We start from the raw sequence: 27,955 nt of genomic DNA on the forward strand, positions 1-27,955 counted from the left end.
CGAGATAATCAATGTTATTCACTTCACCTATCAGTGGTTTTAAAGTTATGACTGATTGGTGTATATTTATAATAATATTATGGGGGTCCCGCCAGCCCCGGCAAATCGCACCAATGTTATATGTCATATAATGATGCTTAATAGTTTATAAGAGTACTTGTTTCTTTAGATTACATAATATTACAATTATACCTTGTGATATCACACGTTTCTTTTGCCTTGTATTTTTTATCCAGTTCTCACTTAAGTACCTGTGCTTTTCGTTTTTATTAGCAAAATGCTGGTCTTAAACGTAATTCCTTCTAATCATCCCTCCAGCACCCCCTATTATTAGTAAGGATATATGACTTTTATTTTGGAAAGAAAAAAAAACTATGTCTTTCACCAGGAAGTAAACGAGTTAACTTGTTCGTAACCTATCTTTTAACTTTACTTAAAATGTGGTTAGATTTACTTAAAGCTTACCTAAACAGGAATCTTGCAAGTGGCCGATATTTTAAGATGAACCCACGAGCGTCGATGGCGAAGTGATCCAGGAGATTAACGGAGCTCGCAGTTGATTGTGGCAAACTTATTTTGTTCACTAACAGCCAGTTAATTATGTCACGTGGCAACATGTTTTTATTCCAACCAATGAATTTTGGGACACTGCACAGCGTCGCATTTTTTATACGTTTATTTTTGGTTGGCTTTGGGATTTATCAAGACCGAACCATGGTAGTCAAATACACTGACATCGACTTTCACGTCTTTATAGACGCATCCAGACTGGTAACGCAGGTGAGTTCCTCTTTAGGAGACATGACACGTGAGCTGTAGTGATGAAACCGGGCCCCATATCGTTATATTTTCGAGCATATTGCGTCGTTCCTTGGTAAGGGTGTTACGTTTTTAAATGTTCATTTTATGATAGTCTAAAAATATCATGTTTCCTGCTTTCACGGAATTAATCACCTTGCTGGGGGGAAAAACAATAGATACCCTCATAGAATTTCTAATGGTTTTAATGGAAACGGTGATGGTCCATGTGGTTCTTTACTAGTAGTTTGTTGCCTTCATGTTATGCCTAGTGGATACCATTAATGACCAGTATTTGTTTTAATGGTTTGTAATGGTATTTGTAGTTGAAACCATTTAGAATTTCAGTGATGGTTTCTATTGTTTTTTGTTTAAGGGAGACCACTTAAAACACAGACAAACCAGTCAATATATACACCAAACAACAAAAGGAAAAAGTTTTAATTTACTAATAGTTTTTTTTTCCTAGAAATATATTTTAGAAAATGACTTCCATAAAATCTCTTTTTTTATCACTGTATTTATTACTGCACATTGACCTAGTGCCACAGTGTACAGCAGTGTATAGACAAAAATAGTTTGGTTTAGTTTTGTACAGCAATGCCATGTTCTTCTGTGTTTGATTGCTATTATTTATAATAAGGTTAGGAATTAGGAGTGGCAGCAATGTAATATTTTTACATCAATAATGGATCAAACAGAGCTCAGACAAAGAGTTTCAGTGCAGTTATGGGTAGTCCAGAGTATGGAGAAGATTCCATGCCAGATAACAAATTGTTTTTCATTTGTGACCCAAGGCCAACATGCCCCAGTGCAAATTTTGCAAAGCAAAATTTTTATAAATGTTAAGAGCGTTATCTTCCACTTGCGTTGCTTGATCTCTTCAATGAAAAATAATCTGCAAATTGGACTGTTGAATCATTTTTAAAAGGTGAATATTATCCACCATTAAAAGCAGTTTGTGCCATTGTATTTTACTGCATGGTTCTGTTTATATGAATTATGATGCACTAGGTTTATTGCTTTTCATCAGTGGCATACAGAAAATGTTCCACAGTGAAAAACAAAATCAGTAGGGGATTGTGTTTTATAACTTAAATGGCGACTTTTTGTTCAGAAGTGAATGTAATAATTCCCCTGTGCGTTGCATTTCACCTTGCTGTGCACATGGGACTAGTGCCATTTTGTAATCCAATTACTGTCCAATCAGTGCCCTCTGATGTATTCGGGGAAGTGCCTATAATCTGAGAATGGAAGAAGGACCCAGATGCGTCATTTTCCAGGAGGTTTTGCTTTCCATATGAAGGAACAAACTTTCCTGTATAGAAATTTAAAATGGAAATTTCTTATAGGTGCATTGTTTCTTCATTCTTACTGCAGTGAACCCTTAATCAAGAATCTTGTCAGAATTCCTAACACAAGTGTTCATATGACTTTGTGGATCTGGTGTACTTGTCTGCGATCAAAGATCAATATGTATGTGCCTTGTCTGCAAGTGCTCAGGTAGAGTGCACACCTCTTCGTCCACCAACAAGCGATCGCAAGCAGTTCAAGTAGTGTATTTGCGGAGTAATTCTGAGATTTTGAAACCCGCGTATTATGTATTCTGTTCTCCAACTCGCATTCGATTTGACACCCCCAGCTAGTTAATATACATTAAGAAAACCTTGAACTTTATCATTAATATATATCTCGCTAATAGATTTCTCAGTACAAGTAAATTATTTCAAGCTGCTAATGTCTCCATACTTGTTCCATGGTAATTTCTAAATGGTTTCATCACTCACATCCTAAATGAAGTTTCTGAGCACAAGTACAAAAGTTTTTCCTCTGCATTTATGTTTTACTGATGTTTAAGAAATTAAATGATTTTATTAAATGATTTGAAACAGTCTTTTGATTGTAGCCTTCTTGCTTTCATAGGGTGAGTCTCCATACAACAGGTCCACATACCGGTATACACCACTCCTGGCGTGGATGTTATCACCTAGCATCTACTTGACCTCTCATTTTGGGAAGCTGCTGTTTGTGATTTGTGATGTACTCTCCGGTGTCCTCTTATACCACATATTGACTCTTCGAGGTTTATCCAGTGATGCAGCCTGTCATTTCTCAGCTCTCTGGCTCCTTAATCCTTTACCAATTGGTGTATCAACGCGTGGGAATGCTGAAGCACTGTTGGCTATTTTGGTTCTGTCCACTCTCCTGTGTTTACAACTGAAGAGACATTTTACAGCAGCGTTTCTGTATGGTCTCTCTGTCCATATGAAAATCTATACAGTAATATATGCCCTTCCCATCGCCCTCTTTATATCAAATCACAAGGACTTGAAGAACCATTACAGAGGTGTTTTTAGGATTATCCAAAGCCTTTTCAGTAAGGATCTGGCTCTATTTGCTGCTGTTGCAGGAGCTATGTTTCTTGGACTGACTTTGACTTTTTATTGCATGTAAGTTACAATGAGGTGAAGGGAGCCAATTCATAGTTTGATTAAAAATACAGTTGCAATCAAAATTATTCCACCCCCATTGCAAATCAGGTCTATTGTCAAAATTTACAGACTTGCACCTGTTTGCAATGAACAGATCAAACAAAAGCAATTGAAATAGTTCAACACAATGAATGCTTCAAGTGGTTTCCCCAAATTCAACTGAAAATGCAACTTATAATGATTTCTCCGGTTTCAAAATTATTCAACCCCTTTATGTCAAGTACTTAGAAGAGCACCCTTTTGCTGTTATGACCTGCTGCAAACGAGATGCATAGCTTCTGGCAGCATTCCTGAGGAATCTTAGCTCATTCCTCATGAACAATGGCCTCCAGTTCAGTAATATTCTTGGGTTTGTATGCTGCAGCCCTCTTCTTCAAATCGCACCAGAGATTTTCTATGGGGTTTAAGTCAGGTGACTTTGATGGCCCTGTAGGATATTCCAGGACTTCTTCTGTAACCAATCCTTGGTGGAATTTAAGCTATGGTTGGGATCATTGTCCTGTTGGAACCTCCAATGATGCCCAAGCTTCGGCTTCCTCACAGACAGCATGATGTTTTCTCCTAGGATTTTCTGATACTACAATGAATTCATCTTGCCTTCTACACGCTGCAGGTTTCCAGTGCCAGAGTAGGCAAAGCAGCCCCCGAGCACCACCAAGCCACCACCATGCTTGACTGTGGACAGTGTGTTCTTTCTTCATTCTTCTTTCTCCAGGCATACCGTTGATCCATCGTGCAAAAAAGTTCCAGTTTTGTTTAATCGCTCCACAGAACAGAATCCCAAAACTTCTGTGGCTTATTTATATGATTTTGAGCTGACTTTTCTTGTGCTTTTGGGTAAGTAGGTGTAAGTCTTGGAGTTCTAGCATGGAAACCTTCTGCATTTAGTACGTGCCTTACTGTTCATTGAAACCTCAGTGCCTGTTTCCACCAAGTCTCGCTGCAGGTCTTTTGCGGTTTCTCTAGTGTTGTCTTCAGAAATATGGTTGCAGCTGTTGATGGCTTCCTTTTTCTGCCCCATCCAGGTATTTCATGTATTTTCTGCCTCTAGGCAGTTCAGGTATTTCTTGTGTTCCAGCTCAAGCACAACTGGTGCAACTAATGAAGCCCTTAGTTGCATCAGGTGTGCTTGAGACAACACTTGTTTTGCGTGTTTGTACTGTTGTGAGGGATTCTGTTCAGAGGGTTGAATTATTTTGAAACTGGAGAAATCATTATAAGTTGCATTTTCAGTTAAATTTGGGGAAACCACTCGGTGTGCATTTGTTGTGTTGAACAATTTTAATTGCTTTTGTTTGTTCATTGTAAACAGCTGAAAGTCTGTAAATTTTGACAATAAACCTGATTTGCAATGGCAGCTGAATAATCTTGATTGCAACTGTATAAGATTACAGAATTTCTACTGTGAAAATTTTTACGTTTTCCATTCTTTAAGTGGCAGCCCCCAAAGTTGGAATAGAATATATCATACAAGTTCAACGCAATTAGTTTTACATCTCCCATTGTTTCATGAATAGAGAATAAAGTATATACATAATAAAAAGGAAATGTACATTATACAGTCCGGTATCTGCAAGTTCTAAAAGGCAAAATTTGTCAGTACAAATAATACAATAGTGACTTTACAGTCAGTAGTACAATATTGCAACGGAACGGTAGAAAAACAACATTAAAACTGTTTTTACATGTCAGGAGCATTTTCGGAGTGGCAGAAACAAGCTTTGTTGTAATCTCCATGTATTTAATTGGTGTGATTGAACAGAATGTGGAGTGGACAGTTATAGAGGATGCAATTCTAGTGGGTCAGTCCGATTCATTATGATGGTAACTCTGTTTTTCAGTCTGAAAGTGCCTGAGTAGATGGTCCTGTACCCACCTGCTAGATGGCAAGGTTGAGTGGGATCCATGCAGGTGTTTGATTTATATAGGCAGTGTGACCTGTAAAACATGAAGGTTGGAATTTGGGTCCTGATGACCCTCTAAGAACAGCTGATAGCCTGCTACAGAATCTTTTTTTTGGCTTCTGTGCAACTGGAATACCATGCCAGAATTGAATAGAGTATGCTTTCTGTGGTGCAGTAGTAGGAGGTCACCAGTGGCTGTTGGAGCACCTTGGCTTTCTTGAACCTTCTCAGAAAGTACAGACTCTGCTGGTATTAACTGCCCATGAGATTTCCTCAGAGATGTGGACCCAGGAAACAAAAGCTGATCTCTCTCTGGTCTCCAGTGATGGACTAACATAGTAGTCACATCTAGACTACCTGAAGTCAATGATGAGCTCCTTGGTCTTGCTGGTGTTAAGTCAGTTGTTCTCTGAACATCCCTCTCTGTAAGCTGATTTTTTCATTGCCAGAAATAAGTTAAATTTCCATTGCATTTTCTGCAGACTTAATGATGTATGTGCAGAGACAAATAAAGATGTAAGATTAGTCAAAACTTATGCCACCCATTTAGCACAGTACTATGCCATCAGGGCCTCTATCCCTGATGGTCCCTCTGGAGGGACAGGCATAACTGATATTCTTATCAGTAATGGGCTAGATACAGCAAATGGACACCTTCACACTCATCACACCCATATGTGAACATCGCATTCCAAATCCATGGGCATTAATATGGACTTGGTCCCCTCTTTGTTGCTATAACGGCCTCTATTCTTCTGGGAAGGTTTTTCACAAGATTTTGGAATGTGGCTATGGGGATTTGTCCTTTCAGCTACAAGAGCATTAATGAGGATGAGGCATGTTGAGTGAGAAGGCCTGGTACTCTGTCAGTGTTCTAATTAGGGCTGTGCAAAAATTTCACAATGTGCATCCTGGGAATGTGTGATTCACATTGTGGGACTCTATTCATTATACATCTAATGTCATTGTACTGTTTGAACACCATAGGTCATAATCTGCACAACCCATAAAATGTATAGAGAGCATGCTGGGTCCGATAGTTCCAGATTGCGATGACCAACACACATTGAGTTTATATGATTACACAACCACGCTGTAACAGTTAAAAAGAGCTCTCCAGTAAATTTCAAATCACACCAGCCCCTCACCGCTGCGGACTGCAGTGCCCAAGAACAAGTCAGCGGAATTCAACCATTTTAGCTGACTTTGAAGCACCGTTTCCGGTTAAAATGATGCCTCAGGTGCTAGAGCTCATTATGTTTGTCAGTCATTTTCCCCAGGTCAGAGACTTTGTTTATTCAATAAAATTATTGGGAGGATTGATAAATTAATGTATGTATTCATTTATTTTTAAGATATGGTGAACCTGTAGTAGTAGTTTTTGTTTTTTGCAGACACAATTTTTTTTGTCTTTTCAGTCCAAAATTCTTTCATTTAAATTTTGTAAAAAAATATTCTGAGAATAGTCTTGAATCGTGAAGCCAGTATGGTGAATAAAATCGAATTGAATAGGGGAGTTACACCCCTAGTCCCAATTCAACCCAAAGGTGTGCAGTGAGGTTGAGGTCAGGGTTCTGTGGAGGCTGCTTGAGTTCTTCCACACCAACCTTGGGAAACCATGTTTTTATGGACCTTGTTTTTTGTTCAGGGGCGTTGTCATGTTGGAATGGATTTGGGATCCTTAGTTCCATTGAAGAGAATTCTTACTGATGCAGCGTACAAAGACATTCTAGACAATTGTGTCCAAATTTATGGCAGCAGTTTGGGCAAGACCCAGATATGGGTGTGATGGTCAGGTGTCCACATACTTTTGGCCATATAGTGTACCTTGCCACATGTGCTGGGTGTCTGTATACTGTATTCTTTTTAGGCTGGATGTGGCAACATTCATTATATGCTTCTGATTTGTAAGTGCTTTTATGTGTCAGTTGATGGTAATGTCAGTGCAGCTCCACAGCACAAGAGGATGTAAATTCCTCCAAGTTAATTTTTGCCTCATGTTTTGTACATCTTGCAGTCCTGTGTCCTGAGTGGGCTAAATTTATTGATCATTGCTCAAAGATAAGCCTGTAAAATGTCTGGTGAAATCTGATTGGACAAAGGTTGCCTTGTTTTTCCATTTATCATGTTAACCTTGAACTTGCACTTATAGACTCGCACAAAGTTGGAGGGGAAAAAAAATGTTAGCTCCATTAATATTTAGAAACCGTTAGTTGTTAAATATTACCCCCTAGTGATCAGATTTATGTGACTCTTGCAGTATGTGCTCAGATGGTTATAATGAACATTTCCATCGGTATTTTTGTAAAAAAATATATATATATATATATATATATATATATATATACACACTTATACTTTCACAGACAATGTACAGTCCCCTCCAAACGTAGTGGAACAGCATGGCCAATTCTATTGTTTTTCCTATACATTGAAGACATTTGGGTTTGAGATCAAAAGATGAATATGAGATGACTGATCAGAATTTCAGCTTTCATTTCCTCATATTTACATCTAGATGTGTTAAAGAACTTAGAACATGCCAGCTTTTGTTTGAACCCACACATTTTTTTCCAAGTGATCAAAAATATTGGAACATGTGACTGATAGGTGTGCCCTGTTATATTGAATGTTTAAAGAATGAATAGCTCTGAATGTCTACTCGGATTGTGCCCTAGGTTTGAATCTGCTCATGATCCAAAAACATATGCACTCATCAGTCAAGCATGGTGGAGGTAGTATCATGGCTTGGGCTTGCATGGCTGCTTCTGGAATGGTTTATCATCTTTATTGATGATGTAACTCATGATGGTAGCAGCAGAAGAAATTCAGAAGTGTACAGAATCAATCTGTCTTCCAGTTTACAGAGAAATGCATCCAAATTCATTGGGAAGAACTTCATTATGCAGCAAGATAATGACCCAAAACAAAGGATTTCATTTGGGGGGGAGTGGAAGATTTTAGACTGGCCAAGTTGATCACAAGACCTTAATCCAGTTGAGCATGCATTTCTCTTCCTGAAGAGGAGACTGGTTCAGTACATACAACCACAATCATGGGGAAGATGAAAGTAAATTTTGCATTTCATTTGGAAATCAAGGTCCCAGAGTCTGGAGGAATAGTGGAGAGGCACAGAATCCAAGTTGCTTGAAGTCAAGTGTGAAGTTGCATGGTGGCTCATTAGGAGGTAGTTTATAACATTGCAATGTGTTAGCGTCGTTAACAAATAACTGTCTATCGCAAACATTACATGGAGCATAACATTAGCTGGTTTCATGGCCACAATGCCAGCTGCCTCAAACAAACATAATATAGGACTGTCTTTCTGGTGCTTCATCAAATTCCAGGTGTTTCCTCGTTTGTTTGAAATGAACGCACACCGGCAACCGATGCTAGCTTTCCTCCCTTTCCTCTCAACGAGTCGGGGCGGAGCTAAACTTGTTACGCTAAGCTAATCTTCTGTAGTGTTTCCCATGTGCTTGTAGGTGTTCTTCTTCTTCACCACTTGTGGACCAACTAAAACACTTGTGCATATTTGCTGCCCCATCATTTCCGGAAGAATTGCAACCTCAGTACCTTCATTAGCATCGGTACCGACGCTACTGCAGAAAAACAAGTACAGTCACGTTTTAAGAATCTTGGTACCGAAGTATCGGTTGTCGTGACATCCCTACACCAGACCCAACAATACATATGAGCTGAAGGCCGCTTTCAAAGCAACCTGGGCTTTGCAACACCTCAGAAGTGCCACAGGCTGATTGCCTCCATGCCACGCCACGCGGATGCAGTAATTTGTGCAAAAAGAGCCCTGACCAAGTATTGAGTGCATTAATTCACATACTTTTCAGAAGGTCGACATTTCTGTATTATAAATTTTTTATTCTAATATTTTGACATGCTGGATTTTTGTTTTCCATGTGCTGTAAGCCGTAAGCAAGATTAAAACAAAAAAAGGCTAAACATATTTCATTTTGTTTAATGAATCTAGAATATATAAAAGTTCTACTTTTTTAAGTTAAATTACAGAAAAAAATAATAAACGTTTCCACAATATTAAAATTTTTTTTAGTATTATTTTTTTTTTTTTTTTTTTTTTTACATGCACCTGTATAGTGAAAACAGTAGAATTGGCCTTGCTGTTCCAATAGTTTAGGAGGGGATTGTAGATCATTGGTTCTTTGTTAAAATCTGAGAATTAAAATTCTGTAAATTCTCTTTACATTCTTTAGGTATGGCTGGGACTTCCTCCAAGAAACCTACCTCTACCACTTAACCAGGCGGGACATTCGTCATAATTTCTCCCCATACTTCTACATGTTTTACTTAACAGTGGAGAGTGAATGGAGTTTTGTTCTGGGTCTAGTGACTTTTCTTCCCCAGGTTATATTGTTGCTTCTTACATCTCTAGCCTTCTATGCTGACTTACCTCTTTGCTGCTTCCTCAACACAGCCCTTTTTGTCAGCTTCAACAAAGTCTGCACATCACAGGTAACACATGATAAAGTATCATTCTCATTAGCTTTGCACAGCATAATGTTTTATTCTCTTTTTGCTCTTATTTATTACTCTCCTGAAACAATTAGTGACTATACAGTGGTGCTTGAAAGTTTGTGAACCCTTTAGAATTTTCTGTATAACTGCATAAATACAACCTAAAATAACATCAGATTTTCAAACTAGTCCTAAAAATAAATAAAGAGAACCCAATTAAACAAATGAGACAAAAATATTATACTCGGTCATTGATTTATCGAGAAAATGATCCAATATTACATATCTGTGAGTGGAAAAAGTATGTGAACCTTTGCTTTGAGTATCTGGTGTGACCCCCTTGTGCAGCAATAACTGCAACTAAACTTTCCAGCAACACTTGTCAAGTCCTGCACATTGGCTTGGAGGAATTTTAGATCATTCCTCAGTACAGAACAGCTTCAACTCTGGGATGTTCGTGGGTTTCCTCACATGAACTTCTTTCTTCAGGTCCTTCCACAACATTTCTATTGGATTAAGGTCAGGACTTTGACTTGGCTATTCCAAAACATTAACTTTATTCTTCTTTAACCATTTTTGGTAGAATGACTTGCATGCTTAAGGTGGTTGTCTTTCTGCATTACCCACTTTCTCTCAAGATTCAGTTCTTGGATAGATGTCCTGACATTTTCCTTTAGAATTCACTGATATAATTCAGAATTCATTGTTTCATAAATGATGAGAAGTTGTTTTGGCCCAGATGCAGCAACACAGGCCCAAACCATGATATTTCACCACCATATTTCACAGATGGGATAAGGTTCTTCTGCTGGAATGCAGTGTTTTCCTTTCTCCAAACATAACACTTCTCATATATTTAGTTATATTTTGGTCTCATTTGTACACAAAACATTTTTCCAAAAGCCTTCTGGCTTGTCTACATGATCTTTGAACTGCAGACAGGCAACAATGTTCTTTTTGGAGAGCAGTGGCTGTCTCCTTGCAATCTTGCTATGCACAGCATTATTGTTTAGTGTTCTCCTGATGGTGGACTCATGAACATTAGCCAACGTGAGAGTGGCCTTTAATTGCTTAAAAGTTACCCTGGCTTCTTTGTGACCTCACAGAGTATTGCACGTCTTGCTCTTGGAGTCATCTTTGTTGGTCGACCACTCCTGGGGAGGGTAACAATGGTCTTGAATTTTACCCATTTGTACACAATCTGTCTGACTGTGGATTGGTGGAATCCAAATGATTTACAGATGGTTTTGTAACCTTTTCCAGCTTGATGAGCATCAACTCTTTTTCTGAGGTCCTTAGAAATCTAATTTGTTCGTGCCAAGATACACTTCCACAAACATGTGTTGTGAAAATCGGACTTCGATAGATCCGTGTTCTTTAAATAACAGTGGGTGCTCATTCACACCTGATTGTCATCCCATTGATTGAAATCACCTGACTCTAATTTCACCTTCAAATTTACTGCTAATCATAGAGGTTCACATACTTTGGCCACTCACAGATATGTAATCATTATTACATATATGATCATTTTCCTCAATAAATAAATGACCAAGTATATTTCTCATTTGTTTAATTGGGTTCTTTTTTTTTTACCTTTAGGACTTGTGAAAATTTGATGTTTTAGATCATATTTATGCAGATTATACAGTATCTCACAAAAGTGAGTACACCCCTCACATTTTTGTAAATATTTGATTATATCTTTTCATGTGACAACACTGAAGAAATTACACTTTGCTACAATGTAAAGTAGTGAGTGCTTGTTACAGCTTGTGTAACAGTGTAAATTTGCTGTCCCCTCAAAATAACTCTGCACACAGCCATTAATGTCTAAACCGCTGGCAACAAAAGTGAGTACACCCCTAAGTGAAAATGGAAGATTTTAGACTGGCCAAGTTGATCACCAGACCTTAATCCAGTTGAGCATGCATTTCTCTTCCTGAAGAGGAGACTGGAGGGAGGAATAAAAATTTAAATAAATAAATAAATAAAAACCACAAGAACTGAAATAAGCTACAGTGCAAGCCTGGACATGCAACACAAAAGAAAAATGCAGCAGTTTGGTGATGTCCATGGGTGGATGCAGTTATTGCAACTGAATATTAAGTGTTATTTAATTTACTTTAGTTAATATTTAATAAAGACTGTCTGTTCCTATACTTTTGCTCACCTAACCGTTGAGTGCAATGTTTCAAGTTATTTAACACATCTAGATGTAAATATCAGGAAATGCAAGCTGAAATTCTGATCTATCATCTCGCATTCATCTTTTGATCTCAAACCCAAATATCATCAATGGATAGGGGCATCTCAAAAAATTAGAATATTGTGGAAAAGTTCTTTTTTTTTTTTTTTTTTTTTTCTCCATAATTTTATTCAAAAAGTGGAACTTTAGATTCATTACACATAAATATTTCAAGCCTTTTTTTGTTTTAATCTTGTTGATTACAGCTTACAGCTCAGGGAAATCAAAAATCCAGTATCTCAAAATGTAAGAATAAAGACTTTATAATACGGAAATGTCGACCTGAGAAGAGCTCTAATCAGCTAATTAATTCAAAACACCTGCAAAGATTTCCTGAGCCTTTAATCTCTCAGTCTGGTTCAGTACACACAACCACAATCATGGGGAAGATGAAAGTAAATTTTGCATTTCATTTGGAAATCAAGGTCCCAGAGTCTGGAGGAATAGTGGAGAGGCACAGAATCCAAGTTGCTTGAAGTCCAGTGTGAAGTTTCTACAGTCAGTGATGATTTGGATTGGCATGTCATCTGCTGGTGTTGGTCCACTTTGTTTTCTCAAGTTGAGAGTCAATGCAGCATCTACCAGGAGATTTTCGAGCACTTCATGCTTCCATCTGCAATGAAGCTGACAAGCTTTATGGAGATGCTAATTTCCTTTTCCAGCAGGACTTGGCACCTGCCCACAGTGCCAAAACTTCTAGTAACTGGTTTGACCATGGTATTACTCTGCTTGATTGGCCAGCCAACTCGCCTGACCTGAACTCCATAGAGAATCTAGGAGAGACACCAGACCCAACAATACAGATGAGCTGAAGGCCGCTATCAAAGCAACCTGGGCTTGCATAACACCTCAGCAGTGCCATTGGCTGATTGCCTCCATGCCACACCGCACTGATGCAGTAATTCATGCAAAATGAGCTCTGACCAAGTATTGGGTGCATAAATTAACATTTCTCAGAAGGTCAACATTTCGGTATGATAAATTATTTATTCTAATATTTTGAGATACTGGATTTTTGATTTCCATGAGCTGTAAGCCATAATCATCAAGATTAAACAAAAAAAAAGGCTTGAAATATTTCACATTATGTGTAATGAATCGAGAAGCTATGAAAGTTCCACTTTTTGAATTAAATTATGGAAAAAAAATTAACTTTTCCACGATTTTCAATTTTTTTGACACGTGTGTGTATATACATGTGTATCTCTCTCTCTCTCTCTAGCTATCTATCTATCTCTCAGGTTTGTGTTGGATCTGGAGCCTTTTCCAGTAACACTATGCAAGACAGAAAATTCACCTAGATTAAATCCAGATGAATTTAAATATTAAACCTTTTGTAATTAAAGTTTGAATCTAAATGATAAAGCCATTGGCAACATGATTTAATGTCAAAAACTTTTTGCGATACTAAATCTGACATTAAATAAATTCAAGATCCATGTATCTCCAACTATGAATTAAAACCCACAGAATACATTTTCATTGTAAAATTATTCAAAAGAAAACATCAGTGCATCTAACAATCCATGATTTCCACCAATACCCATATAACAGATTTTCTATTGTTATCTCAGCTATGTTTACAGAAGGTTTTCTTTATGCTATTTTGTTGCAGTATTTTCTGTGGTACTTGTGTTTGCTTCCTCTGGTCCTGCCACACCTGAGACTCACAGTAAAGCAAGGGATTGGGCTACTGCTGTTGTGGTTCACTGGCCAGGTATGAAATATGTTTATATTAAAAATGATGGAAAATGACATGCAGGTATTTTTCTCAGTTTTGATGAATTCATTCTGATTACAGATTCTGAATAAACTGTTTGTACCACGTGTTAGCCTTAACCCTCCCTGGTTGGTAGCAGTTGTGTGATGGGGAGAGCAGGCTAATGGTGTAAAATAAAAAAATAAAAACTTTGAGTTATTGAAAAATTTCAAAGACTTGCATATTACATGCAATGTGAATCTAATTTATGGCCATGAGCAGTGTTGCGTGTCAGTGTTGAGTAGAAGCAAGTTAGTCAGGTGTTCAGTTTTGTTGCTTGTGTTTTAATAAGTCTACTGTATTTCCGCTAATTTTCTGCCAAAATATTTTATTAAACATGAGGCAAAAAAGCTTTTGTGTCCAATATAATTCTGCTCCTAAATATTAAATATATTATTAAATATAAGCAACCATAATTAAGAGTGGAGAGGTGGTAGTATTATCTACCGAGAATTACTGAGGAATGCATTTTTCATTTACAGCTCTTTAAAGCTGTTAAATATGCGCATCATGAAACTTGTTTCCGCACAGAACCAGTTTGTTGCACCCAGCATGCTTTTTAAATGCACACAAAAGCTTTACACTTTGTTCAATTTGATAGAAATGTCATTTGGATTAGCCTCAATTAGTTTATTCTGATTATCATTTGGATTATTAACAGATTATTTGGCTGCATATAAACATAACTACTGAGAGAAATAGACAAAAGTTTAATTATTTGTGCTTAAAATGTTTCAGTTTTGTGTGTTATACTTCCTTTGCCAAAATAATATCACTGAAAAAATTGACACCATTCCTTCATGCAGATCGCTATATCTCAGTGTTCCTGCTAATATGTAGCCTCTTTAGATCATCCCACAGTTTTAGCAGGATTCAGGGCAAGATACTAGGATTAAAGCCATTAAAAAGTTTGATTTATGCATTTGGGAATGTTGTTGTTTTTTTGTTTTTTTAAATTATGTTTTTAAATATCCTGATATTTGAACAATTGTAACTTAAGGTTACTCTGATACTTTAGTGGTAATATATTTAAACTAGAGCCCTGTCCTTCTAAAACAGATTACTCGGTCCACAATAATAAGAAAAATAAGTCCCCATAGTGCTCATTAATGAAAATTTGTGTGCACTTGTAATAAGACAGTTGTGTTTGTTTTCAAGTGGCTTAAGAATGGTATTTTGCATAAACTAAAATGTGGTGAGTTTTACATTTTCTTTCTTCACATTACCTTCACAGGGCTTGTGGTTGGCACCGGCTTACTACTTAGAATTTGAAGGACGCAACACATTTGTGTTTATATGGTTTGCTGGCCTGCTATTCCTCATAATCAACTCGGTGGTAATGGTCCAGATCATCAACAATTACATACCAAAAACAATTGTTCAACAAAAAAAGAAAATGAAATAAAGGCTGGAAGAAAGATGAATGAATGAGCAAATAATTGTATGTAAGCGTTTTTAAGGTGTGTGTTCATTTTCTTAATTCTACCTCTACTGTCTGACAAAATGGCCTTAAACAGAATAGGTACTTTATTAGTCGGTGGCTTTACAGTTTCTTATTTATCTGTGTTATAAGCTAGTAGCACATAGGCTATAAAGATTAACTTTCCATTTGTTCTCATTCTGTTTTTAATGTCTACTCATACTTTTATTTGTATTTTTAATGGTATGGAGCGTAGAGATAACCGTGAAAAGAGGGTGTTTTCTTTTTGTAAAAAATTTTTAAAAAAATTTCAGGAAACACGTACTATTTTTGGATATATAAAAGGTTTGGCTTAATCAATGTGGAATAAAAATCTATACAGTCATTGCTCCATAAAATCTACCCCATAAAACAATGCCATTCATTTTGGAAATTTTCTGGGAAGACGAGGAATTATGTACTCTAATGATAATAATGAAGTGTATTGACTGGTTTGTGCTCTTGAAATAGAATTGAATATTTATATTTAAAACACATGGAGGTGATACACATATCCATGAATTTTATGCTGGCAGTGATGTTCGTACAGGAGCTGTGGACCTGGTATTCTGCATGGCCCGACTCTCTGGAGCTGATATGATGGATTGTGTGTGACTTACAGTCCAGGATGGAGATTGTACACTCCCTCACACAGCAGCAACAGGTGGCAAGCAGCCACCAAATGCAGATTTGTGACAAACACTGCAAATGGAAGCCTATGTGTAGAGGGATACTGGGTATGGCTGTTCAAACTGCGATGGCACAAGTGCTGATTCCCCAAGCTTCAGAGCAACTGGGAGTGGCCCTCTGTAGTTGGGAACAGGCTCAGAAGAGGTGTGCTGGGTCCTGACAGCCTACATAGTATATGTATAATCTCATTTTGGATTTTAGTATAAGAAATTTTCCTCCCCATTTCTCTGTTTTTGTCACTCAGGTCTGGCACCTCTGGTCGTATGTACATTGGGAATATATACATTATTTGCCTCATGCCTAACAAAGAAACACAGTACAATAAACAGTACTTTTTCACAATTTCAATTTCCAGAATTCTGTTTTGCATCATAAGGCGCATATTCATTAGGGCCAACAAACATGCAAAATGGGGCAAAAAAGATTCTCCATAGATCCTGTTCGTAGATCAGGTTGATAACTCCCAAAAACTTGCAAATATAGATTTGTTTTACACAATGTAACCTTTAGTAATTTAGGTCCAAAATTGTAGTAAAATGACATAGTATGTGTTATGCAAGAGTTTACCGCATACTGCCACATTTGATAAATTAATGATTTTTAAAAAGGGAGTGAGCAGTTTGAGTCTCCACAAACAGTTTCCCAATAATCAGATAACTGTAGCTCATGAGTATTTTTAAAAGAGATAGTAAAGCGTAAATCCCCCTTTTAAATATTGACTGGAATAATGGGTTATAATTATGGTATGATGATAAATATAAATGGTTAGATTTTAAACAATAGGACAGAAATGTTAAAAAATGCAACAAAAAAAATTGAGATTACGTAGGTAGTTGCTTTAGAGTGATATCGTCCTTACAGTCAAATTAGTTCAAACAAAGTCGCATTAAGTAAAACAGTTTCTCATTCAATAAATATAAAAGTTATGGTGTAGGAATTTCATGTTTGTGTAGCAGTCCTACTAGTCTAGGGATCATCAATTAGATTTGGCCTGGGGCCCAAACCAATTAGTAACTATAGAAACACAAAGAACTGTGTTTGGAATATTTGACCTTTGATATTTGAAATAATTTAAGCCCTTTTAAATAAATAACATCTGTACCTAATTGCTTATAACTACATGTTTTTATGAATTCTGAATTCATTCAACTTCAGTAAACGCGTTATCCTTGTCACGGTTGTGTAAGGCAGTAATACACTCTGGATGGAGCACCAGCAGCCACCAGTTGCTCCCGATGGCAAGTTAGCACCTTGCATGGCAGCTCTGCTACCATTGGTGTGTGTGAATGGGTGAATGAGTCACAGTGTAAAGCGCTTTGGATAAAAGCGCTATATAAGTGCGGCATTTACCATTTTACCATTACCATTGCAGGACATCATGCACACACGCACATTCACACCTAGGAGCAATTTAGCATGGCCAATCCACATATCGGCATGTTTTTGGGAGGTGTGGGGAAACAGAAGAACGTGGAGGAAACCCACATGGACAACGCTACCTGCTGCACTACTATGTCAATTAAATGCTTTTAGTACCATTTAAAATTTTGTTGGAAATATGTTACGATTAAAAGTGAGCATGCAATAAATAGTAATTAAATCATTTCACTTGACAGCTAACATCAGTTAGTGCATCAATCAAAAGTGCATAAAAAACAAACACGAAAACACTTGATTAAAATACAAATTTAATACATTTATTTAATACAAAATAATCCTGCCCCATTTCCTGAAATGTAAAGAACCTGTGTAATTATCCTGAAAAAGTCGACCTTTAAAAAAAAAAAAAAAGTGTTTGCTAAAAGTTTAATTAAGCATCTTTGATCTTTGGTTCATTAATGATAACAGAAGTAGCCATCATATAGCAGACTGTCATGTTACATTATTGCATAAAGACATATGGATTAGCTTTGGGCTGCCCTAGAGTCAATCTGCAATTTGGCATCATATTCCATTGCCCACCTATCTGTTCATATTCATTTACATGCCAGGGTGGAGAATCCATAGGCTCGCGCTTGATGGAATGAAGCAGTCCTTGTCCTTTGAGCTGATAGCCAAGTTTGTAATTTTGATGTATGAAGCCCTTGTGTTCCATAGTCCCAGCATTGTAGCTGTCCATACAGTTAGCACTTTGGCTACTGTTGAGTGGGTGTACGTGTCCCAACCTCTGGGGACGGAGATATTCTGGATCTTTATCAAGGACACACTTTAGAGGTTGTGTAGTTGCTCCAAACGCATTTGGGTACTGGTTATTGTACAGTTGTCCATTACTCCCTGTGCTTTTTTGGCAAGGCATGTACTGTTCATAGTAACTATCTTCTGCTTTCATTTGTAGGCCATCATAAGAGCTGTTATTATGCTCTTGGGCTGTCCAGGCCTGGTCATAAAAGTCACGTTCGTTTTCAGCATCAGAGTCATGCTCTACCTTGATTGGTAACTCAGCTATCAGATGTGCATCATAGACTTGTCTTTGGCCCTCATAACAGGCATTTTCACTTTTGTTGCTGTCCACATAATTACCTTCCACCACTTCTTGTGGTGGAAGACTCCCATAGATCTTTGGAATATAAAGCTCCGTTGTGCTGTTGTAATACATTGGGGATATTTTGTAGGGCTTCCCATAGTGACCATGCTTGCTTACTCTACCACCAAGCAACAAGTTGACTCCATGACCAGTGCAGAAGGGCCCATAAGAGCCTCTGGGAGGCCATGTTGTGTCCAAATGAGGGACTTTCTGGCTACCTAAAGAGTCCTTGCAGATGTTAAGAGGCTCTTCCTTACCATAGTAGTCTTCATTCTTGAATTTGACATTTTCTTTGGAAAATGGTGCCCAGGGTGTATGGTGGAGTAAGGTGGCTACTGGAGTGGAAGAATTCAGAAAGAGTGTGTCTCTGCCTTCATTCATCACTGAGTGCCTTCTTGAGTGCTGTTCTCTGTCACTGCAGGCGAGAAAGTTTTTAAGCATTTTAAAATGGAGATTTGTTTACATTATAAGGCATACTGTTTAGTAAGAACACATCTGTTTATAATAGCAATTTTCCATTTTTTCCTGAATTAATCAAAAATCAAAATGAATTAAAAAATGTCACTAAATTATTTATAAATTATGCAACAACTCAAGATAAGACAGTTAGACATACCTATGATCTATGATCATGTTATTGCCTGTGATTTTGTGCTTGCCCCTTATTGTGTTTTTCATCTTCATGTCTGTGATGGAGGAAAAGCGCAGAGGCATGGCCACACAGAACAGAGCCAGCTGTGGGGGTAAGGAAGTGCCAGATGCCGTCTTCTTCTGTCCATACAAGAACTTTAGATGACCCTGGAATTGCATAGTCTTAAAAGACCAAAAAAACAAAACAAAAAAACAAAAAACAAATATTGATACAGATAGGTCAAATGTTCAGAGAACAAGAACAACCTCAGAAACATGTTCATTCAGACCCACCCATATTGCTTTCAGCATATTAGTTAAAGTAGATTCATGTTAACTGATTTATACATTCCTCTTAGTCAGTCAAGAACCAATCATAATCAGCAAATTACACTATAAATGGTGCAGGATTATTTTTTTCACGTTTGTGATATAGTTTTCTCTAAGGATTCAAATCACATCTAAAGTACTCTGATTTAGTTGTAGAGTGGACTAAACATACAATAAAAGCATATGCTAATGCCATCCTGTGTTGTTTTTAAGAACAATCTATTTTGTAAAACTGAGAGATTAAGTAACTCTTCCATCTTTACCAACATCAAATACAACTATTTAAATTCTACATTAAATCTAGATTAAAATGAAAGAAAAATCTCTGAGGGCTAAGCTGACCATCACTTACAAGAAATCCTGAGGTGCTGTCCAGCAGACAGCGCACTCTCGAGATGAAACACCGGTTAAGGAAGGAAGAAAACTCTGGAGGAACACCAGCTGCATTCTGGGAGTGGAATAAACTGCTAAGCACAAAGTCCTCACCTGTGATACACACATTTGAGTAATAAAAGTTATTATGAAGGGTCAGCCACTGGTGTATAAATTGTGTAACATATTGCCTTTGTGACATACAGTACAGTCCCCTCTGAAGTATTGGAACAGCAAGGTCATTTGGGTTTGAGATGATAGATCAGAATTTCAGCTTTCATTTGATGTTTGAGCCTGATATTTACATCTAGATGTGTTAAACAACGTAGAACATGGCACTTTTGGTGGCAGACCGGCCAATGTTTTGGTGAGCAAAAGTATTGGAACAGATAGTCTGAACATAAAATAAGACTTAATATTTGGTTGCATATCCCTTGCTTGCAATAACTACATCAAACTGGTGACCCACTGATGACATTTGACTGTTGCATTCTTCTTTTGTGATGCTTTTCCAGGCTTGTACCACAGCTTATTTTAGTTGTTGTTGTTTTTTAAGGGGTGGGGGGGTGTTGCTTCAGTTTCCTCTTCAGAAGGTAAAATGCATGCTCAGTTAGGTTAATGTCTAAACCTAGAAGTCTAAAAGCTTCAGCTTTTTCCCCCTGTTGAAGTCCTTTTGTTGTGTTGACAGTGTGGGGCATTGTCTTGCATGATGAAATTGGCCCCAATTAGATTGGATGCATTTCTCTGTAAATTGCCAGGCAGAATGTTTCAGTAGACTTCTGAATTTATTCTGCTGTTACCATCATGAGTTACATCATCAATAAAGATCAGTGAGCCTGTTCCTGAAAAAGCCATGCAAGCCCAAGCCAGGGCTTGGGCTGTGTGTGTGGTTCACCATTCTTGACTAATTAGAGCATGTGGTTTGGATCATGTGCAGATCCTTTCTTTCCCCACACTTTGGCCTTTCCATCTCTTTGGTACAGGTTAATCTTGGTTCCAGAACATTTGTGGCTCATCTCTGTGTCTTTGATCCGATTCTTACTGCTGATGAGTGGTTTGCATCTTGTGGTGTGCTGTCTATATTTCTGATCTCTAAGTCTATTTTAAACAATGGATTGTGATACCTTCACCCCTGCCCTGTGGAGGTTGTTATTAATGTCACTGACTGTTGTTTTTGGGTTTTTCTTCACAGCTCTCACAATGTTTTTGTGATCAACTGCTATTGTTTTCATTGCCAGACCTTTTTCATGTCTGGTCCTTAGTCCACCAGTGGTTTCTTTCTTTTTCAGGACATTCAGGACAAATTGTTTTATTGGCTCTGCCCAATGCATTTGCAATGCATCTGATCAATTTTCACTCTTTTCTCAGCTTCAAAATGGTTTGCATTTCTCACATAGCCAGCTCTCTGGACTTCATGTTGGCTTATATATTTTACCAAAAAATACTCTTCACAGGTGAAACTGAAGGCTAAAACCAAGAGTTGATGTTCAGAACTATTTATTGTTTGAACAATAAATCTAACAGGGCACAACTTGGCAACAAGAAATACCTGTCAGTCACATGTTCCACTATTTTTGATCACTTGGAAAATGGGTGGGTTCAAACAAATGGTGCCATGTTCTAAGTTGTTTAACACATCTAGATGTGCATAGCAGAAACTGATAGCTGAAATTCCGATCTATCGTCTCATTCATCTTTTGATCTCAACCCCAATGGTCTGTGTATGGCAAAAATAAATCCTAACCCTAGGAGAGGACTGTGAATAGATAATAATCACACTATGCATTAAATACAAACTAGTATAAATACATTACAAAATTACTGCAGGTTACTTTTGATCTAATGAATTACAACATACCATTTCCTGTGGCTGAATCCTGATCAGAGGTCATTGAGGGATTCATGGACCAGTGGAGCTGTTGCCTGAACTCCTGCCTATCATCTACGTGAATGTAGTCAAAGAAGTTCTGGTGCATCACATCAGTCTATAAATAGGAGAAAACAGAAAGAACATTAGAAATGAAGACGGTAGGAATTAGACCGACAGTAGAGGAGAGAGAAAAGGCTTGAGAGAGAGGAAGCATTATGATGACAACTGACCCACAAATGTACTGGATAACCTCATCTAAATACCCAAAAGCCCTTAATTTCCAAAGAACTGCCGCCATACTTATAAACCGTGTCTTATATTTCAGGATTCCTAGTCAGACTGTGCTCATACCCGATATTTTGCATCTTTGTAGCACATTACTTATGTTTCCAGTGAATATATCCGTAACGCAAGCAATGAAATGAAAATGTCATATAATGACATCACTGCCTGCAGCAGCCTGCTGTCACATAAATTTTGCCTTGTCCATAAAAGTTGTTTGACATATTTCCATCAAGATTTTGTATAACACTAACTTTTTTCACAAGCATATTCTTTATATGTACAGTCATTTTCATAAGTATTTGGACAGAGTCACAATTGTCATAATTTTTAAGAAAAACATTGCATTAACTGTTGAAGAATTATAGCCATTTTTTACCCTCCAAAATGAGTCCCTCCATTTTCACAGGCGCAAAAGTAACTGGACAATTTACTGATAAGCAGTTTCATTGCCAGGTGTGACCTGTTTCCTCGCTATTTCATGACAGTTTAAGATGACTAAAGGTCTGGAGTCCATTCCAAGTGTTGAATTTGCATTTGGTAGCTGTTCATGGGAAGTCTCAATATGTGGTCCAAAGAGGTGTCGATGCAAGTGAAGAAGGCCATCAGTCTTCAGCAATGTAAATACAGAGGGTTTACCTCAAGTATGCAAACCACTAGTAACACTCAAGAACAGAAATGCCAGATTAGACATTGCTAGAGCTGATGCAAGATTAACTTGTAGCAGAATGATGGGAAGAGAAGAGTATGAAGAAAGAAAAGAAGAGCTCATGACATCATTATGTCATATTATTATTACAAACATGTGGAGGGAGTGTTATGGTATGGGCATGTATATTGGGTTTCTTCTGTCAAAGCAAATCTCCACAGTAAAAAAACATCAAGATAATATGACCCCTGGCAAAAATTACAGAATCACCACACTTAGAGGATGTTCAACAAGCTTTTTTACTTTGTAGAACATAAACAAATAAGAAATATGACACAATTTTTTTTTTATTTAATAGCTAAACATTCTGGCTTTGTGAAACATACCTCAAACAAATTCAATTCAATTATTTTAATTAATGGCATATGTTTTTTTCCAGATCAAGTAGGGGAAATAAATTAAGGAATCTCTCAATATTGAGGGAAAACTTATGGAATCACCTTGTCATTTGCATTTCTAAAACAAATACCGGCACACTTCTAGTTAAAAGAGAGTGCTTACACACCACGAGCTGTTGGACTTGGCTAATTGAAAGGAAACATGGCCCCAATGAGAGATGTCAGCTGTGTCTAAAATATGGTACAAGTACAGTATAAACAAAATGGGAAGGTTATAAAAGGAAAACAAACAGGTACACCAAGGAAGTCATCAAAGCATCAGGATAGAAAACTCAAAGAGATATGCCTTGAAAATAGAAAATTCACAACAAAACAAATTAAAAACGAATGGGCAGAAACTGGAGTCAATGTTTGTGACAGAATTGTAAGAAATCGGCTAAATGAAATGGGATTTACATATAGAAAAGCCAAATGAAAACCAGCACTAACACCTGAACAGAAGAAAACAAGGTTACAGTGGGCTAAAGAGAAGCAATCATGGAGTGTGGATTGGATTGGATTCGATGAAAGTGATATTCAGTGATGAATCATGAATCTGCATTGGCCACGGAGATGATGCTGGAACTTTAGTCTGGTGTCGTTCTAATGAAACATATAAAGATGATGCACAGGTGTACATTGAAATTTTGGACACTTTTCTCATTCCATCAATAGGTTTGGTGATGACTGTCATTTTTCAGGATGCTAATCCATCTTGCCTGTTCTTCAGGAAAGGTAATTCAACTCAATGACATGTCCAGCAAACAGTCCAGATCTCAATCTGATTGAAAATGTATGGTGGAAATTAAAAAAAATAAAAAATTGGTCCATGACAAGGCACCATCCTGCAAAGCTGAAGCTATTCAAGAAAACTGGAACCAGCTTGATGGAGAATTTGTTTTTCATGAAGTCCATGCCTCACAGAATTCAGGCCATCATAAAAACCAGAGGAGGACCTAATTACTAATTGTGATTTTTTTCTCAATGATTCCATAATTTTTTCCTCAACATTGAGTGCGTCCATATTTTTTTCCTCTACATGATCTGGACAAAATATGCCATTAATTAAAATATTAATTTCATTTGTTTGAGTGATGTTTCACAAAGCCAAAATGTTCAGCTATTAAACAAAAATTGTTTCATCATATCTGTGATTTGTTTATTTGCTACAAAGTAATCAAGCTTATTGAACATCCAAGTTTGGTGATTCCATCATTTTGCCAGGGGTTGTATTATCTTGATGTTGTTTACTGTGGAGATAAAACCAAAAAAAAAAAGCTGGGTGAAGCTCTTCTAAGTGTGGTGATTCCATATTTTTTTGCCAGGGGTTATATCAACACACAAGGCATGATCTGGTAAGCTTATGAAAATCACATTCACAATTATAAAAAATAATAAAACAAAGGATTCAGGCAGATGTGTGTGTAATAGAGAAAAAGAATATGTAACAGCTATCTGAAACACTTGCCAAAATTACATATTCTTAATTTTCTACTTCTTATATAAGTTCTAGTATCAGAGTTTAGGTTTCTCAGGTTTATTATCAGATAATAAGTGAGATTCCTGAGCAAAATTTACAGTATTATAAAATATAAAACTTACCTGATGGAAGCCCAGATAGTCCACTATAGTAGAGGAAGCATAGAAGACCATTCCATCACTGCTCACAACAAGAGCAAAGCCTGTTAGGGACTGAACAAAAGCAAAAAAATAAATATTTTACACCATTTTACAGCTTGTATGTTTAAAATATGGTATTTAAAAGTTATTGTAGGATAATAAATAAGCATGATTCTAAAAACCCAAATTTCGAGGCCAAAAAACACTTCTGAATGCATGTGATCTCCAATCCCTCAGAACACCACTGTCTTAAAAACCGTCATGAGTCTGTAATGGATATACTGACATGGGCTCGGGAATACTTTGGTAAACCTTTTGTCGGTCAACACCATTCTCCGCTGCATCCGCAGATGCAAGTTAAGGTTTTACTATGCAAAGCAGAAGCCAAACATCAACACGGTCTAGAATCACTGCCAACTTCTCTGGGCTCGGTCTCATCTGAGATGGACAGTAGCACAGTGGAATCGTGTTTTGTGGTCCTACAAGTCAACATTTCAAATAGTTTTTGGACAAAACAGCCATCATGTTCTCCAGGCCAAAGAGGAAAAGGACCATCCAAGCTGTTATCAGCGTCAGGTCCAAAAGCCAGCATCTGTCCTGGTATGGGTGTGTGTCAGTGCCCATGGCATGGGTACCTTGCACATCTGTGAGGGCACCATTAATGCAATTATGAAACATAATGTACACATTTTGGAGCAACATATGCTACCATCCAGACATAGCCTTTTCCAGGGATGTCCCTGAATTTTCCAGCAGGACAACGCCAGACCACATTCTGCCCGGATTACAAGTGCATGGTTGTGTAAGCAGAGTGTGCGGGTGCTAGCATGGCCTGCCTGCAGTCCTGACCTGTCTCCGATTGAGAATGTGTGGTGCATTATGAAGCGCAAAATAAGGCAACGAAGACCCTATACAGTTGCACAGCTGAAGAAATGCATATTGGATGAATGGGGGAAAATTTCGCTTGCTAAACTTAACCAACTGGTGTCTTCAGTGCCCAATAGCTTAATAAGTGTTATTAAAAGAAAAGGTGATGTTACACAGTGGTAAACACAGTGGTCGACTGTCCTGACTTCTTTGGCGTATGTTGCAGTCATCAGATTTGAAACGAGTGTATATTTTCAAAAATAAATCAAATTAACATCAAATAATGTGTTAATAATCTGTTTTCAATATAGTAAATGGTGAACTGAATTTTCAAATGACTCCTTTTGTTTGTTTGTTTTTTTTTTGCATTTTCCATACTGTCCCAACTTTTTCGGAATTGGGGTTGTAGTTACTTTTGTAACTATGATTCTGTGAACCCAGAATAACTGCCAGGAGCAGTCAGAATCACCTGGATACCTTCTTGTGTGTGCATGCATGCCAAGGCCTTCAACAAACTCTAATAGTTTGAAACATCAGTGCTATGCTAATTTGTGTTATTATGTGCATAGATGTACTGTATTTAAAGCGATATTGTCGCTATAATTGATACAGTTCTTCACTTTTTTTTATCCTGATGAAACATTTCTATCCTAAAGGGAGTGGTTACTTTCTGTTTCACTGGGTGACTTAATGCATGACTGAGTCACTTCTTGGTGACAAGGGCTCACTGAATGGTTTGATGAATATGAAAATGATATAAGTCTCATGCAAAGACCTTTACAACCACCATCGCTCAACTCAACTGAACACTTAATAAGAGATTTTGAAGTGGTGGGTTAGACAGCCCTCTTCATTACCATTGTTAAAACAATGAGGTTCATTTATAAATCTTATATTAAAGTTGCTTGTAAATGTTTGTGTAAGCCAAACCAAACAAAAATTTTGGATGGTTTTCTTCGTACTCGCATGTGTACGTTGTGACACCCACAAAACTCCGAAAAAGGTCAAGTGCGAATGAACGATCAGTGTAAAGGCTGAAAGAAGGAAAGTGACCTTATTTCGAAATGAACAATGAGGATAAGACTGAATAATTCTAAATGTATAATAATAATACACTCACATAGCACTTTATTAGGAACACTATACTAATACTGGATAGGTCAATTCCCGCAGATTTTTCAGGTGCACTTTCATGCTGCAAATCTCCCATCCTACCACACCCCAAAGGTCTTCTATTGGATTCAGAGCCAATGACTGGGAAGGCCACTGAAGAACAATGAACTCATTGTCATGTTCATAAAACAAGTTTGAGATGACGTTTGTTTTGTGACATGGTGCATTATCATGCTGGAATTAGCCATTAGAAGGTGGATAAATTGTGGCCATGAAGGGACGCACATAGTCATCAATAATATTCAAATAGGCTGTGGCATTCAAGTGATGATTGATTGGTATTAACAAACCCAATGTTTGCCAAGAGAACATTCCCCATGCCATTATACAACCTCCACCAGCCTGAACTGTTGAAACAAGGTAGGTTGGGTCCATGCATTCATGCTGTTGGAACCCAAGTCTGATGCTACTATCTGTGTGCCTCAGCAGAAATTGAGATTCATTAGACCAGGCTTCAGTCTTCAACTGTCCAGTATTGATGAGCCTGTGCCCACTGCAGCCTCAGCTTTCTGTTCTTGGCTGACGTAAGTGGAATCCAACGTGGTCTTCTGCTGTTGTAGCCCATCCGCCTCAAGGGCCGACATGTTGTGCATTATGAGATGCTTTTCTGCTCACTACAATTGTACAGAGTGGTTATCTGAGTTACTGTAGACTCTCTGTCAGCTCAAACCAGTCTGGCCATTCTCCTCTGCCATCTATCATCAACAACGTGTTTCCATCCACAGAACTGCTGCTCAGTGAATGTTTTTTCTTTATTGCAGCATTCTGAGTAAACTCTGCTGGCCCACATCTGCATGGATTTTATGCAATGCATTGCTGCCCCATGATTGGCTGATTAGATAATTGCACAAATTAGTAGGTGTACAATTGTTCTTAAGAAAGTGTTTGGCGAGTAGATATAATAATAATAACAATAACAACAACAACAATAATAATAATAGCAACAACAACAACAACAATAATAATAATAACAATAGCAATAATAATAATAATAATAATAATAATTATTATTATTATTATTATTATTATTATAAAATGCAAGCACCATATCATTTATGCACAGACAGACCTCCATTTATATGGTGGCATTTCTTTTATCATAATTGAATTATTAATTTTATTTGTCTTAATTTATGAGTTTGTGTTGGCTTGCTTTCTTTATTTTTTAACATTCCTTAATTGATGCCAATAATACAAAATAACTGGTTTTCACAAAAATTTCAATAGTATTTTTAGTCCATGTCCTAGCGAACTAGGACATGAGCATGTGTTTTTGATAGAAACTCCAAAGCACTTCTGTAAGTCTCTCTGGAAAAGGGCATCTGTGAACATGCTGTGAAGACAATAAGCTATACTTGAC

At 37.4% G+C, this 27,955-nt stretch overlaps 2 protein-coding genes across 6 annotated transcripts in view; one reads left to right on the forward strand and one right to left on the reverse strand.

Moving 5' to 3' along the window:
* The first annotated feature begins 318 nt into the window (after window positions 1–318).
* On the forward strand, window positions 319–17,060 carry pigm (phosphatidylinositol glycan anchor biosynthesis, class M). Of its 3 annotated transcripts, none has more exons than XR_008384453.1 (6): window positions 319–780; window positions 2,722–3,248; window positions 9,424–9,682; window positions 13,549–13,650; window positions 14,927–15,152; window positions 15,688–17,060. XR_008384453.1 is itself a non-coding variant. In XM_053611447.1 (5 exons), exons 1-5 carry the CDS (start codon window positions 601–603, stop codon window positions 15,095–15,097), a joined length of 1,239 nt encoding a protein of 412 aa, XP_053467422.1. In that variant the 5' UTR covers window positions 319–600; the 3' UTR covers window positions 15,098–16,969. The 3 variants fall into 3 exon arrangements, 1 of the variants encoding a protein (XP_053467422.1); XR_008384454.1 differs by having other exon boundaries at window positions 15,702–17,060; XM_053611447.1 differs by having other exon boundaries at window positions 14,927–16,969.
* Window positions 17,061–17,081: 21 nt separating this feature from the next.
* The window catches only part of LOC128599640 (uncharacterized), a 39,256-nt gene continuing 28,382 nt past the window's right edge, over window positions 17,082–27,955 (reverse strand). For 2 of the 3 annotated variants that reach the window (XM_053611446.1, XM_053611443.1), the window contains exons 5-9: window positions 24,538–24,627; window positions 21,556–21,682; window positions 19,678–19,811; window positions 18,982–19,178; window positions 17,083–18,780 (exon numbers count right to left, since the gene is read on the reverse strand). In XM_053611446.1, coding sequence (XP_053467421.1) covers window positions 17,724–18,780; window positions 18,982–19,178; window positions 19,678–19,811; window positions 21,556–21,682; window positions 24,538–24,627 — 1,605 coding nt within the window. In that variant the 3' untranslated portion in view covers window positions 17,083–17,723. Of the gene's footprint in view, window positions 18,781–18,981; window positions 19,179–19,677; window positions 19,812–21,555; window positions 21,683–24,537; window positions 24,628–27,955 lie in introns of all 3 variants that reach the window. The other variant, XM_053611444.1, reaches the window with a different exon arrangement.

This window comes from Ictalurus furcatus, chromosome 23 (assembly GCF_023375685.1).
Source record: "Ictalurus furcatus strain D&B chromosome 23, Billie_1.0, whole genome shotgun sequence".
NCBI classification, from domain to species: Eukaryota; Metazoa; Chordata; class Actinopteri; order Siluriformes; family Ictaluridae; genus Ictalurus; species Ictalurus furcatus.

Excerpts from the sequence above, each read along its gene's own strand:
- pigm (XM_053611447.1), top strand. The coding sequence starts at position 601 with ATGTCACGTGGCAACATGTTTTTATTCCAACCAATGAATTTTGGGACA. Across the intron at positions 9,683-13,548 it reads ACAAAGTCTGCACATCACAG|TATTTTCTGTGGTACTTGTG; the intron begins GTAACACATGAT and ends ATTTTGTTGCAG. Across the intron at positions 13,651-14,926 it reads TGTTGTGGTTCACTGGCCAG|GGCTTGTGGTTGGCACCGGC; the intron begins GTATGAAATATG and ends TTACCTTCACAG.